Source organism: Trachypithecus francoisi, unplaced genomic scaffold, assembly GCF_009764315.1.
Source record: "Trachypithecus francoisi isolate TF-2019V2 unplaced genomic scaffold, Tfra_2.0 Lachesis_group21, whole genome shotgun sequence".
Lineage (NCBI taxonomy): Eukaryota > Metazoa > Chordata > Mammalia > Primates > Cercopithecidae > Trachypithecus > Trachypithecus francoisi.
This window is the reverse complement of record NW_022681467.1, coordinates 40,682,373-40,695,446: the sequence shown is the minus strand read 5'-3', so window position 1 is coordinate 40,695,446 and position 13,074 is coordinate 40,682,373. Positions and strand designations below refer to the sequence as shown.

At 37.0% G+C, this 13,074-nt stretch overlaps 1 protein-coding gene across 1 annotated transcript in view; it reads right to left on the bottom strand.

Moving 5' to 3' along the window:
* The window catches only part of STK4 (serine/threonine kinase 4), a 105,953-nt gene that overhangs the window by 52,007 nt on the left and 40,872 nt on the right, over nucleotides 1-13,074 (bottom strand). Inside the window, exon 10 of the mRNA XM_033186524.1 lies at nucleotides 90-247. Within this exon, the coding sequence (XP_033042415.1) occupies nucleotides 90-247 (158 nt within the window). The remainder of the gene's footprint in view (nucleotides 1-89; nucleotides 248-13,074) is intronic.

The window sequence follows — 13,074 nt, the reverse complement described above, 5'->3', positions numbered from 1 at the left end:
GCACTTTCAGTGAAATGACATAATTGAATGTGTGATATTTCAAATAACTTCCCCCGAAGACATAACCATTTACTTCCAACACTACTTACAAACTCGTAGTCTCCATCTTGTGGTATTTTCCAATCTGAAGAATTTTTCAGTGGACCAGGTACACTCTTGCCAAAGCTATTGATCTGGTTTTCCTTTTCTTTTTGTTCAAAATATTCAAGAAAAGATGGTTTTGCAGGCTGCATGGTCTCATCCCTTCCTGAAAACCAAGAAAATTGAAAAATGAAAAGAAACGCTCTAAAATTTTAGATAAGTTTAATAAATAGACCTGTCTCCAGATGGGCTACAATCTCCGATCAGTGGATATTTCGGTTAGATAAAGGACTCCTTCAAAAATCTAGTGAAACTAGAGAAAAATGCACAAATGCTTGCTCAAAAAATTCTCATGGAATTTCAGAGGAGTTAAGATTTCTCCTAAAATACATTCATAAATTTCCCTGGGGTCCCTTTTTCTAGATGGAAAGATTTGGGTGATGCCATAATTCTGATAATCTGCAAATAATACATTTGGAGTCTCCTATAGCAAATAGCCCCTATAATATTTAGAATGAAACAGAAGCAACCAAAAATATTTATTTAGCATCTATCATATACAATATTCTCTACAGGCACTTAAGTAGGAAGAGGGGATGATACAGTAAGGTGACTTTCTTTGATAATCTCATAATCTAACTGGAATAATGAGAAAAACATACATGAAAAAGAAAACATAAATAAATCACAATTAATCCACTCTGAAATATTATGTAACTTTAAAAATACTATCTACATACGGCTTACAATAAACTTAAGGGAAAAAATAGGATACAGTATTATATATACAGTAAGATTTTGACTCTATAAAATCATATATAGGAGAAAAAAAAAAAAAAAAACTAGTGGAAAATACCCAAAATGTTAACAGGATTTATCTCTGGTAGCAGCACTACTGGTGATTTTATTTACTTCTTATGAACATTTTTTAAAGAAGACAGTATTGAACAGGTATTAAATAAATAGAACTGATTACAAGAATTATATGTGCCCAGTTCTTGCAGGCTGTGTGGTCAGGGAAGATTGGTAAAAGGCGAGTTAGACTGGGCCTCAAATCATCCTGGAGAAAAGCATCAGCAGTTACACAGCAGCAGTAACCATTAAGACAGCAGAATACAGCAGCTATTAGTTACTAGTAACAAGAGCAGAAAGAATAATTTTACCTGGCATGATTTAAAAATCAAGCTAGCTGAATGTACCTGTTTCAAAGGTTGAAGTATCTTTGTGCCTGTGATTAGTATTCTAATATAGGGAGATACAGGAAGTATTTTTCATTGCTTTCCATGAACATAGGAGTTTATACGGCCCTTTCCTACAGTAAACAGGAAAAACAACCAGAAGGTTCAGCACCTTAAGAAGTAGATAAGAAGGTATCTAGAAGATAAAGAACAACAGGTGTTTCTCTCCAGGCACCCTTGGTCTATGCAATCTTACTTATTTCATGACACTTCCTAGTCCAGTTTCAGGCCAGCCACCCTACCTCTCACAACAGTTGTTATTTTTCTCACTATCACCATTGCTAAGATCAACAGCAGCCAATCCCATATCTGCCCACATCCACACACTGCCAATGGTTTCCTACTACACTGTTTTCTCCTCACTAATTAAGAATTAAATACATTATTGGCTAGGACCAATCAGCGAGTATACGGTGTTTTGTTTTGTGTGCTCTAGGTATGATGCTAGGTACTTTTCATGCTTGTTTTCATTTTTAAATTAAATTTAAGGTACTACTTCATAATATAGTTCTGCAGGAACTACAACAAAATAAAACTTGTAAAAATGGTGGTGTTTTGGATTTGCCAATGAGTTGGGAAACTATGTTCTTTTGCTCAGTCCCCTCCTCTCAGACCACCAAAGGAGAAGACTGGCTCAGAGACAACTCTGCAGCAATCTTACACATTTTAAAAAAAAAATTAAAAAAAAACTATTCAGAGAACCCCCTAAAGTGAAGCAACTTCAAAAGTGCTGCAAACTGCTGGCATATATAATACACAGCAAACTTTTATACAAAATATCTCAACCCACTGAACAGAATAGAAAGCTTAGAAACAAAATAAAAAGTCCAAATGGCTATCCAAATAATGGGACAGCTATTTGAGAAAAGATTAAATTGAATCTATATCTCATACCTTAAGCCTGGAAAACTCCAAATGGATAAGAAATCTAATTGCAAAAAATGGAAATCTTTAATACTGAAACAAAACGTGTGAATGCATTTAAAACCTGGTATGGAAAAGGCTTTCCAACTATGATATAAATCCAGATATAATTTTAAAAATGGGTAAAAACCTTTTATGTGAAGAAAACACCACAAATTTTAAAAAATTAATAATCACACACACAAACCTTATAAGCCAAGACAGAAGACAAATGACAAACACACACCATCAAAATGTTTTAAAGAATTTTCTTTTTATTTAAAGAAAATTTTAGCCAGGCATGGTGGCTCACACCTGTAATCCCAACACTTTGGGAAGCCGAGGAGGATCACCTGAGATCAGGAATTCAAGACCAGCCTGGCCAACATGGTGAAACCCCACCTCTACTAAAAATACAAAAATTAGCTGGGCTCGGTGGCAGGAGCCTATAATCCCAGCAACTTGGGAGGCTGAGGCGGGAGCATCACTTGAACCCAGGAGGTGGAGGTTGCAGTGAGCCAAGATCGTGCCATTGCACTATAGCCTGGGCAATAGAGTAAGATTCCACCTCAAAAAAAAAAAAAAAAAGAAAGAAAGACAATTTTAAGAATTATTTATATGTTAGGGAGATAAGCTCCCAAGAACTTCTTAAATCAAGGGAAAGACAACAGAAGAAAAGAAGAAAACTAAAGACTTGAAAAGATAATAAACACACAAAGATATCCAACGGGTCCCTAAACATGAAAAAATTGCTGAGGTTCACTCATAATAGGAGAAATTCAAATTAAAACTACATAGAGGGACCATTTCTTACATTTCAGACTGGCAAAGCTTCAAAAGCTTGAAAACACACTATCTGTTGGCAAGGCTGTGGGGGCACAGGCACTCACACATTGCTGACCTGGAATACAAAATGGCATAATCCCTGTGAAGGGGATCTGACACTATCTAAATATCAAAATGTGAAATTGGGAAAGGCACAGCAACTTGTTGCATTGTATTTGAACTGAGGTATTATGACCTCATGATTTAAAAAAAAAAAAAAAAAAAGGCCTTTCTGAGCTTTCTTCATCAAAAGGCGTTGGAGCAATGACACTCCAATACAAATAAGCACGTGTCAGTGGCTCAGATATTGGTCTCCAAATACCATTTCCTGCTAAAAGGAACTAGAATTACTTAAGAAAAAAAGGTGATTCCAATCTAAGGCAGGAACATTACAAAATGGACTTGAATCTGGAATTTTTTTTGTGCCAAAAAAAAAAAAAAAAAGGCAAGCAAGTACTCAAAAACTGATGGGGACATATCAAAAGGATACAGGAGCCACCTTGAAGGGCCCTCACTGGTAAATTTTGGGACACTCTGAGCATCAAAAAGAATGCACTCAATAAGAGATCAGAGCAATAATCTAAAAGTGAAGGAGGTTTGGGAGGGAAGGGAGAACTCTTCTTTTGAAAAACTACTATTTACGCTGGGCACAGTGGTTCACACCCTGTAACCCCGGCACTTTGGGAGGCCAAAAGAGGAGCATCCCTTGAGCTAAGGAATTTGAGACCAGCCTGGGCAACATGTTGAGATCTTGAATCTACTAAAAATAAAAAAAAATTAGCCAGGTATGGTGGTACATGTCTGTAGTCCCAGTTACTTGGGAGGCTGGGAGGTCAAGTCTGCAGTAAGCCATGATGATGCAACTGCACTCCAGCCTGGGAGACAGAGTGAGACACGGTCTCAAGAAATAAAAAAGAAAAATCACTCTTTGACCACTTTATTGTGGTAACAAAAAAGAGCATCTCCTTTGTAGGAAATACAAACAAAAGAGGATATCTTCTTTCTTAGGAAATACACACTTAAAATTTGAGAGTAAGCTGCATATATCACGCACCAACCTCTCTCTTTTCATTATTTCTGTCACTTATGTCTGTTTATCCATCCATCCATTCATCTTTACATATGCACAGATAAATGACTAAATTGAGTTTATCAATAAAAATGGTGACTTCTGGACAGAAATAACAGGTAATTTAAAACTTTTTCTCCAATGGAATTTACAAAAACCATAAGGGCATCATTCTTGTTTAAAAAGTATTATATCCGGCCGGGCACGGTGGCTCACGCCTGTAATCCCAGCATTTTGGGAGGCCGAGGCGGGCACATCACGAGGTCAGGAGATTGAGACCATCCTGGCTAACACGGTGAAACCCAGTCTCTACTAAAAATGTAAAAAATTAGCCGGGCGTGGCGGTGGGCACCTGTAGTCCCAGCTACTCGGGAGGCTGAGGCAGGAGAATGGCGTGAACCTGGGAGGCGGACCTTGCAGTGAGCCGAGATTGCGCCACTGCACTCCAGCCTGGGCAACTGAGCGAGACTCCTCCTCAAAAAAAAAAGTATTATATCCAACAATATATTTCTATGGTTCTTCATTAATTCCTTTCAGTTGCAATACAGGTAGACTTAAGAAATTGAATCTTTAAACCAAGGATGATAAAACACTAAAGATAACATTTCTGTGGACTAATTCTAAACCATGTCATAAAAATCAAAGAAATGTCTGTTAAGCGAGAATATAATCATTTGTCTAACTTCTGTCACTGTTCAGATGAAAAAGTGAGAACATCTGCCTTCCTCATATTTGAGTTCTTCTTTCTTACCAAACCACTTAAAAATTTCTAATTTTTGAAGTTAAAACACCAAATGTTCTTTGTCTCTTTCAACAATGAAAATCCACAAATAAGGAAGTCTATCTAAAATATATTTGCTTTTACCTTCTGATATCAATACCAGGGACCTGATTATACCTGACATTTACTAGAATTCAAATTTCCAAAAACTAAAGTGAAATAAAAAGAGAAGTTTTTTATCTAATCACACATTGAGATATAAGCTGCAAGTAAAATGCACATATGTATTAGAAATTTAATTATAGCAAAATGTTTAGTTAAAATGTTACATTTATCGGATTGCCAAAAAGCTAAAGTTGATTTTGGAGACAGAAGAATGGAAAAATCCCTCTCCTCAAGTTTTATGTTATGTATATTTTACCACAATTAAAAAAAAAAAAAAAGGAAAGTAAATCCCTATTCTGCAGTTCAAAGATTTAGATTCCAGTTCTGACTATATGATCTTGGTAAAAACCACAGGTTCCCAATCTGCAAAAAGAAGACACAGGGCCAGATTATACCTAATGTTCCCTGAAGCTTTGAAAAGTTCCATGATTTTATGACTTGGCAGTAGCATATGAAAACACATTTATACTCAGTTATTAATAACTATTCAAAAGAAGTTCTTATCTCCAGTAGGATTATGATACTGGATGCCTCTAATCTAAAACATGCTACAACTAGATGTGTACAGGCATAAAGCAAAGACCAAAATGAAAAATAGTTGAGACTCAAGAAATATTTTAGTGACAAGAATATCTCTGATTCTTTGGATTTTTTGTTGTTGGTGGTTTAACAGATGGAAGAGGTGACTTAAACTGTAATAAAGATGTCTAGAGATGCAGATGATAATAATATTTTATGGAACTAAAGTGAAAAATTGAATGAACTGACTGATAGGGGAAGCTATTTTAACTGGCAAGAAACAGCAGACATTCAAAAAGTTAGCTGATCCTTGTATTTAGTGATTCCAGAAATTAAATGCCTCCACCATAATGGTTCTTTCCTTATGTGTAAGAGTGCTTCACTGACATGCTAAGTTTATATGAAGAAGACAGCATTCCTATTGTGAATAACACTGTCATTAAATTGCAGCACCTGTCCTAAGTCTGATTTTATAGACTGATAATAACTCTCAGTAAACAGATTTGCATTCCTATCACAATTAGTATCTAAGATAAATTATCTTTTTAAATGGCCACAATTTCCTCCTGGTATCTTCATCCTCGCCTTATGCCCTCTCACAATGACTCTGGGCCTGGTTATCTAACCTGCTTTGGTCTTTGAGACAACAGCAAATGTATAGCAGGAAGAGACTTAAAAATTCTTGTGTACGCTAGGCATGGTGGCTCATGCTTGTAATCCCACCACTTTGGAGGCCAAGGTGGGAGGACTGCTTGAGCCCAGGAGTTCGAGACCAGCCTGGGCAACATAGCAAGACCTGGTCTCTACAAACAATATTTTTTTTAAAAAAATTAGCTGGGTGTGGTGGCATGCATCTGTGGTCTCAAATATTTGGGAGGTTGAGGCAGGAGGATCACCTGAGCCCAGGAGGTCAAGGCTGCAGTGAACTATGATCGCACAACTGCATTCCAGCCTGGATAACAGAGCAAGACCCTGTCTCAAAAAAAAAAAAAAAACAGTCTTGTACATTTTACCATAATATAAATAAACCTGAGCCTGCTAGATGGTGAAATACTACGTGGAGAGGCCCAAGTCAGCCATCCCCAGCTGTTATGGCACCAGCTGACCACAGAGCAGAGCTAACCAGCTCAGGCCAGAATTGCCTGCCTACCTGTGACCAACCTAACTCTAACTGCCAACCTACAGAATCATGAATCAAGTTAAATAAAATGGCTATTTTAAACCACTAAATTTTAGGGTGGTTTATAATGCAGCAAAAGCTAATTGATATAGTTTCAGTATCTCTCTCTCTCACACATAAACATACACACACACACGCGCGCGTGCATAAACATACACCCCTAAATCTACAAAAACAGTTATATTATTTGGAAACTTAGGTTCAAATTCAACAAACATTCACTAAATACCTTCTAAATTTCAGGCTTTCTACTAGGTGCTTTTGCATAACGGTCTCATCCAAACTGCACATCCAAACTGCATGACCACCATATAAAGCAGAGGAGGAAAAGCCTTACACTTAATAGGCACCTACCAAGTGCCAGAAAATGTACTATATCACTTAATCCTGAAAGAGTCTTTTGAGATATGTGTTATTATGCCCCTTTTACAAGTGAGAAATTTGCAGAAGATTTCTAAGCTAGTAACGGACAAGGATGGGATTTGAATGCCAAATGTCAGGTTTTAAGTTTAGTGAGCTACATCTCATATTGTACAGTCTCTAAAATCAAAATAAAGATTCTTGACATGTTAGGACTGCCATCAAACTAAGTGCAGAAAGAGTGGGGAAATGTAATTTTCCCAGTAACCTTATCTTTGAACTTTTCTTTCAACACCCTTTAGCTAGATAGATGATCAAGTGTGCTGGACAGCAGCCTATCAGGTTGAAAAGCATAGAGAATCATTCCAAGCTGATGAAAGGCCATGCTGTCCCCCAGGGCTTCAGCTGGCTGGTGGATTTTCCTGTTTTAACTTGAGCTAGCATATTTTTCCAGATGTATCCCAAGAAATAAAGATGGTCAGCTGAATGATAATACAAGAAACCTAAAGCCATAGAAAGAATGGACTGAAGAGAGAAATCAAGCTTTGAAAATAACTACATCTTGTTCTGATTCCTTTATCTGATGCAGGAAATGCATGAATTCGTATACTAAGACTGGCCTGTTTTTCTTTGTAAGCAGCGTTTGTCAAGCTAAATGAACAATCTCTCTAAGCCTACAGACAAAGCAGTGAATTCATAAGCAACTATATCTTCCATTTATTTTCCTTTGAAAAATGCTAGTAAAAGCAAAAGGAATCAACAACCCAAATGTCCATCAGCTGATGAACAGATAAACTAAATGCAGTATATCCATACAGTGGAATACTATTCAGCAACAAAAAGAAATACTGATACATGGTATAACATGGATAAACCTTAAAAACATTATGCAAAATGAAAGAAGCCATTCTCAAAAGGCCGAATTGTATGATTCCGTTTACATAAAATGTCCAAAATAGGCAAATCTATAGAGACAGAAAGTCGATTAATGGTTGCCTGGGGATGAGAGGAGAATGCGAATTGCTTCTCAGCCTTTTGGCTAAGATCAAGTGAGAGGAGAATGAGAAGTGACTGCTAAAAGGATTAGAGTTTTTTGAGGGGATGATAAAAATGTCTTGAATTCAATAGTGATTAAAGTTGCAACACCTTCTTAATATCCTAAAAAAAACACTGAATTCTGTGCTTTAAAATGGCAAATTTTATGACATATAATTATATCTCAATTTAAAAATAGTGGCCAGGCATGGTGGCTCATGCCTGTAATCCCAGCACTTCAGGTGGCCAAGGCACGAGGATGGCTTGAGGCCACGAGTTCAAGACTAGCCTGAGCAACATAGTGAGACCCTGTCTCTACAAAAAAAAAAATGTTTTTAATTAGCCGGGCATAGTGGTGCACACCTGTAGTCCCAACTACTCAGGCGGCTAATGCAGAAGGATCACCTGAGCCCAGTTAAAGACTGTAGTAAGCTATGATCGTGCCAATGCACTTCAGCCTGGGCAACAGACCAAGATCCTGTCTCCAAAAAAAAAACAAAAAAAAAACGTAGAACTTTAAAAATTAGATGTAGAACTTCAAAAATTAGATTGTGGTGATGGTTGCACAACTCTGTGAATAAACTAAAAACCATTAAACTGTACACTTTAAATGAATAAACTGTATGGTGTGTAAATTATATGTCAGTAACTCAATTTTTTTTAAGCAGCAAGACACCTTTCCTTTACTATTTGCTCTTATTTCTGGATTCATATGAAGTACGACATAATGCCTGGGTAGTCGTAACTGGGAAGAAGCTTGACCAAAGACTGAAGCCCACTGTTCCACTGGAATGACCATCTACTAGACCTTAAACTTCATGACCTTCAATTTCAAACCTTCATTTTCCAGACTGTCACTAAGTAAACCACAATGGTCAATCTACTATTTCCTTAATTCCTACAATGACTCTTTTCTACTTAAATCATAATTAATTTTGTGCAAACCAGAGAACTGGGCAGAGTCTGCCTTTTTTTCTCTGTTCCGTGCATGAATGTTGGCAGGAAAAAAAGAAAACAAAAAACAAAACAGAACAAAAAACTCTGGTACTCCTGCAAATCTTTTCCTCTGGCTTGGAATAATATGCCTTAATGTGCAATTCTTATCACAGGGTTTGTTTTTTTCTAACATTTGTTATGAGTGCGTGGTTTTGGGTTTTGTTTTTGTTACCAGGCACCTAAGTGCTTTACATGTATCAGCTCATTTAATTACACTGGTTACTATCCAAGTAACTGTGTATGGCCATAAATATTCCTTTGAAACCACTAAGAATTGTTGGAATCATAAGTTACAAGGTTCCCTGGAGCCCAGAATAACTCTTCCAGTTAAGCAGTTTTGGTAATTGCCTCTATATGAATTGACTTAATTTCTGGGCAATGGTGCTCTAGCTATTTTAATTCTGGTGAACTGAAATATATCAATTCAAAGAGATCTAAATCCAAAATTCAAAGGGTTACTAACTAGAGCAATAGTGGCAGCACATCTAAAAAGATAAAAAAAAGTTCACAGGTGAGAATGGTCCACATCTCGGTTCTTGCAAGAATTTCCTAATTGGTCTCATCTTTTACAGTCTTTTGAAACTCCATTTCATCACTTTCCTAGTCAAAGTGTCTTCAGATACCCTATTAACAAAAGAATCAGGTTCAAACTCCTTACTTTGGAATTCAAAGTCTTCCAAAATCCAGTCAACACCCACATCTGCTTCAGCCAACCTGAATACTGAAAACACATTTCTACCTTTCTGACTTTGCACCTGCCTGTAACATCCTTCCCCAGCCTTCCTGCATATCTGAGTCATTGCCTTCCTTTTCACAAATCCTTTAACGCTTTTCTGTACCACTTACCTAGCATTTGTCTTAGTATATCACTACCTTCATATGTAGAGGCCCTTTCTCCTAAGTTGCGTCATTATCAAATACTATTATTTGAAGCGTCTAGAGTAATGCTCTATACACATAAGAAATTAAAACAATTAGAACAGTACACATGCCATAAGTAATACATAATGATAATGACAAATGTCATTTAATATATAAGTTACTGAGAGCAGTGAATGCCTTATTTGGTTTTCATAGTCTACACATTAATGACACATAGTGACTATCTAATAAATGCTTCCTGGTTGGCATTAAATATTCATTTTTAACAATAGCTGATTCCAAATTGATATTTCTACAGCATAAACATTTGAAAAGAATCACCTGCTTTTTCTTTATAGATCCACTTAAATTGATATTTAAAAATGTATCTCCATTTTCTTGCTGAATAAAAGAAGGTCAGAACAGCAAGCTTAGAGCACCAGAGAAATAATATATTCCATTAACTGATGAAGAAAGATTTATCTGCCTCTTAGGCTTAAGGATCAAAGTATATCTTTTGTGATTCACTTTCCTTTGCTCTTCATTACCATTATGCTACTGCCCTCTCTTGAAAAATGTATTTCCCCCATGGCTGTTCTTGGCTCTCCTTTTACCAATATAACTATACTAGAGTAGCTATCTTTCAAAACATATAGGCCTTGAGCCCTTCACCCAAGTTACACTGAGATCTGGTACTTTCATATCCTAAATGTGGTCTGGCAGGGTGTTCTGAATGAATTTTCAGGCACCAGGAGTCTGTGCTTTTTGGCTCATTCCAAAAGAATCAAGAATGCTAATGGTTTCCAAAGATAAAAGTGGGCCCAACATCTGGATACAATAAGAAAAACTGCACAAACAATTAGGATTTAGTCTCCACTCTGGCAGGACAACCTTGAATTATTTTTGAAACTGTGAGAAAAACCTAAGTAGCAAGATGTCTGCTCTTCTATTGTAAATCTCACCCACGAGGGAGCTACTGATAAAATGCACAGTGAACCACAGCAGTTATCTTTTGGGGGTGGAAAAAAATCCAGTCGGTAATAAATGCCACTGTATTAAGATAAGAGGCTGAAACTTTACAAAAGAAGGCTCATGTGTATCTGAAGTCTGGCCCTCTTAAAAATCTGTCATCTTGTATTCTGAGCTATTTAACAGATTCTCAAAACATGTATCATCTTATTGCCAAGGAATTTAAAATACATGGACACAGACACACACACCCCCACACACAGAGCCTCCTTCTCTCTTCTCCGCACAATGGTAAAATGTTACTGAAACTGACAAGTGACCTTCCCTTAGCTCAACCATGTTCATGAAGCCAGCATTCAGGCATTCTTGGGGTGGCACTTACAAAGCACCATTAATACCAAGAGTAAAAACTAAAAGCATAACTATCAAGAGAAAAAGAATTAGGAAGAAGAAAAGTAGCGCTGGTTGAAGAAATGTTTAGGTCCTATGAAAAAAACAGTCATACATTAAAAGACTTATTATAATACCTACAATTTTTGAGCATTTACACACTAAATATTTTACACATACAATCTCGTATCATCTTGACAAAACTACAAAATAGGAACTTCGGTGCCCCATTTTTTCAGACCAGGAAACTGGGGTTCAAAAAAGAAAGAACTTGACCAAGGTGGCATAGTCTGTAAGACCCTCAGAGAAGTTGCAAGTCAAAGACTCTGATGCTATAAATCAATGTTCACTCCACTACTCCTTTGTCCTTCTCTTGCCCTTACTCAGAGATAGGGTTCCAACAAAATCAAATGTTTTCAGCTTTAGTTTTGGGGTGCACAACTGCACTAACGCTGTCTGAAACTCTCATATGATGCTGACTGTGAGTGGCAAGCATACACCAACACAATCCTCTGATGATAGATGTTTAAATCCTGAAGGGATCAGACGTTGGACAGTAAGGCTACTGTGGTAAAAGAAGTGTTAAAATACGTGCAGTACTTTATGTCCTAATTACTGTACTTGCAAATGCCATAATCTGAGTCAGAGAGAATAAGACAGATAACACACAAGGGAGACAATGTTCTAACAACCCCTTTCAAACAGAAGATGGAAAGCAAATAGGCTCTGAGTCAAGAATTTCTATCTTATGCAGCTCTGAAATCAGTATCTGAAGTTTGGTGTTGAAGTAAAATCATCTTGACAACAGCCTAGCCTTTCACCTGATTTCAACATGAGGAAATTCACAGCAACAATAGGTGCTTTCATGAAACTTAGGACATTCTGAGGAACTATAAACACATAATGTTTTTACCACATAATACTATCTCAGTAATTTAACTGAAACATGTTTCTGAGTTGCCCTAACTTAATTATGTCATTATGCTTTAAAATTCAAAGAGATTAATGTGGCTGTTGCTCCAGGAGAAAAATTAGAATCTTATGCACTAAGCACAAGTTTTAAAGAGGAATCATCACCTCACGCCCTTCAATTCACTGAATCTATCTGAAGGCTTGGTCAGGGGAAATATTCTTTCAATTAGTAGTCCAAGTTCTGCCTCCCATTGACCTATTAAGCCTGGAGATGAGGAGGGGTGACCAGGGCTATGCATCTCTTGGGAATGTGGTAAGGACAAGAAAACCATGACATTATCGCCAATGAATCCTGAGAGGAAGAACTGCCGCATGTCAAATCTTTAGTGGATGAGTACATGTTATTACAAGCGGCCATCCTTTGGCTTGTCATTTCCTCACAAGGGGCAAAAGCATTTAACTGCTAAACTACAAATCTGTGCAAATCAAGCTACTTCAGTTGCTCCAAAATGTTTTTGCTATCTCTGTCTCTAAAAAAAAAATTTTTTTTTTGCTCTCAAACATATAATTGACTTTTTAAATATTTAATAACGTTGTGAAAGCTTGGATTCTTTCTACGTCAAGTATAAAATTAATCCTTTTCATTTTGTTTTATTTTATTTTATTTTGAGACAGAGTCTTGCTCTGTCACCCAGGTTGGAGTGCAGTGGTACGATCTTGGCTCACTGCAACCTCCGCCTCCCGGGTTCAAACAATTCTCCTGCCTCAGCTTCCTTAGTAGCTGGGATTACAGGCGCACACCACTACGTCCAGCTAATATTTTGTATTTTTAGTAGAGATGGGGTTTCGC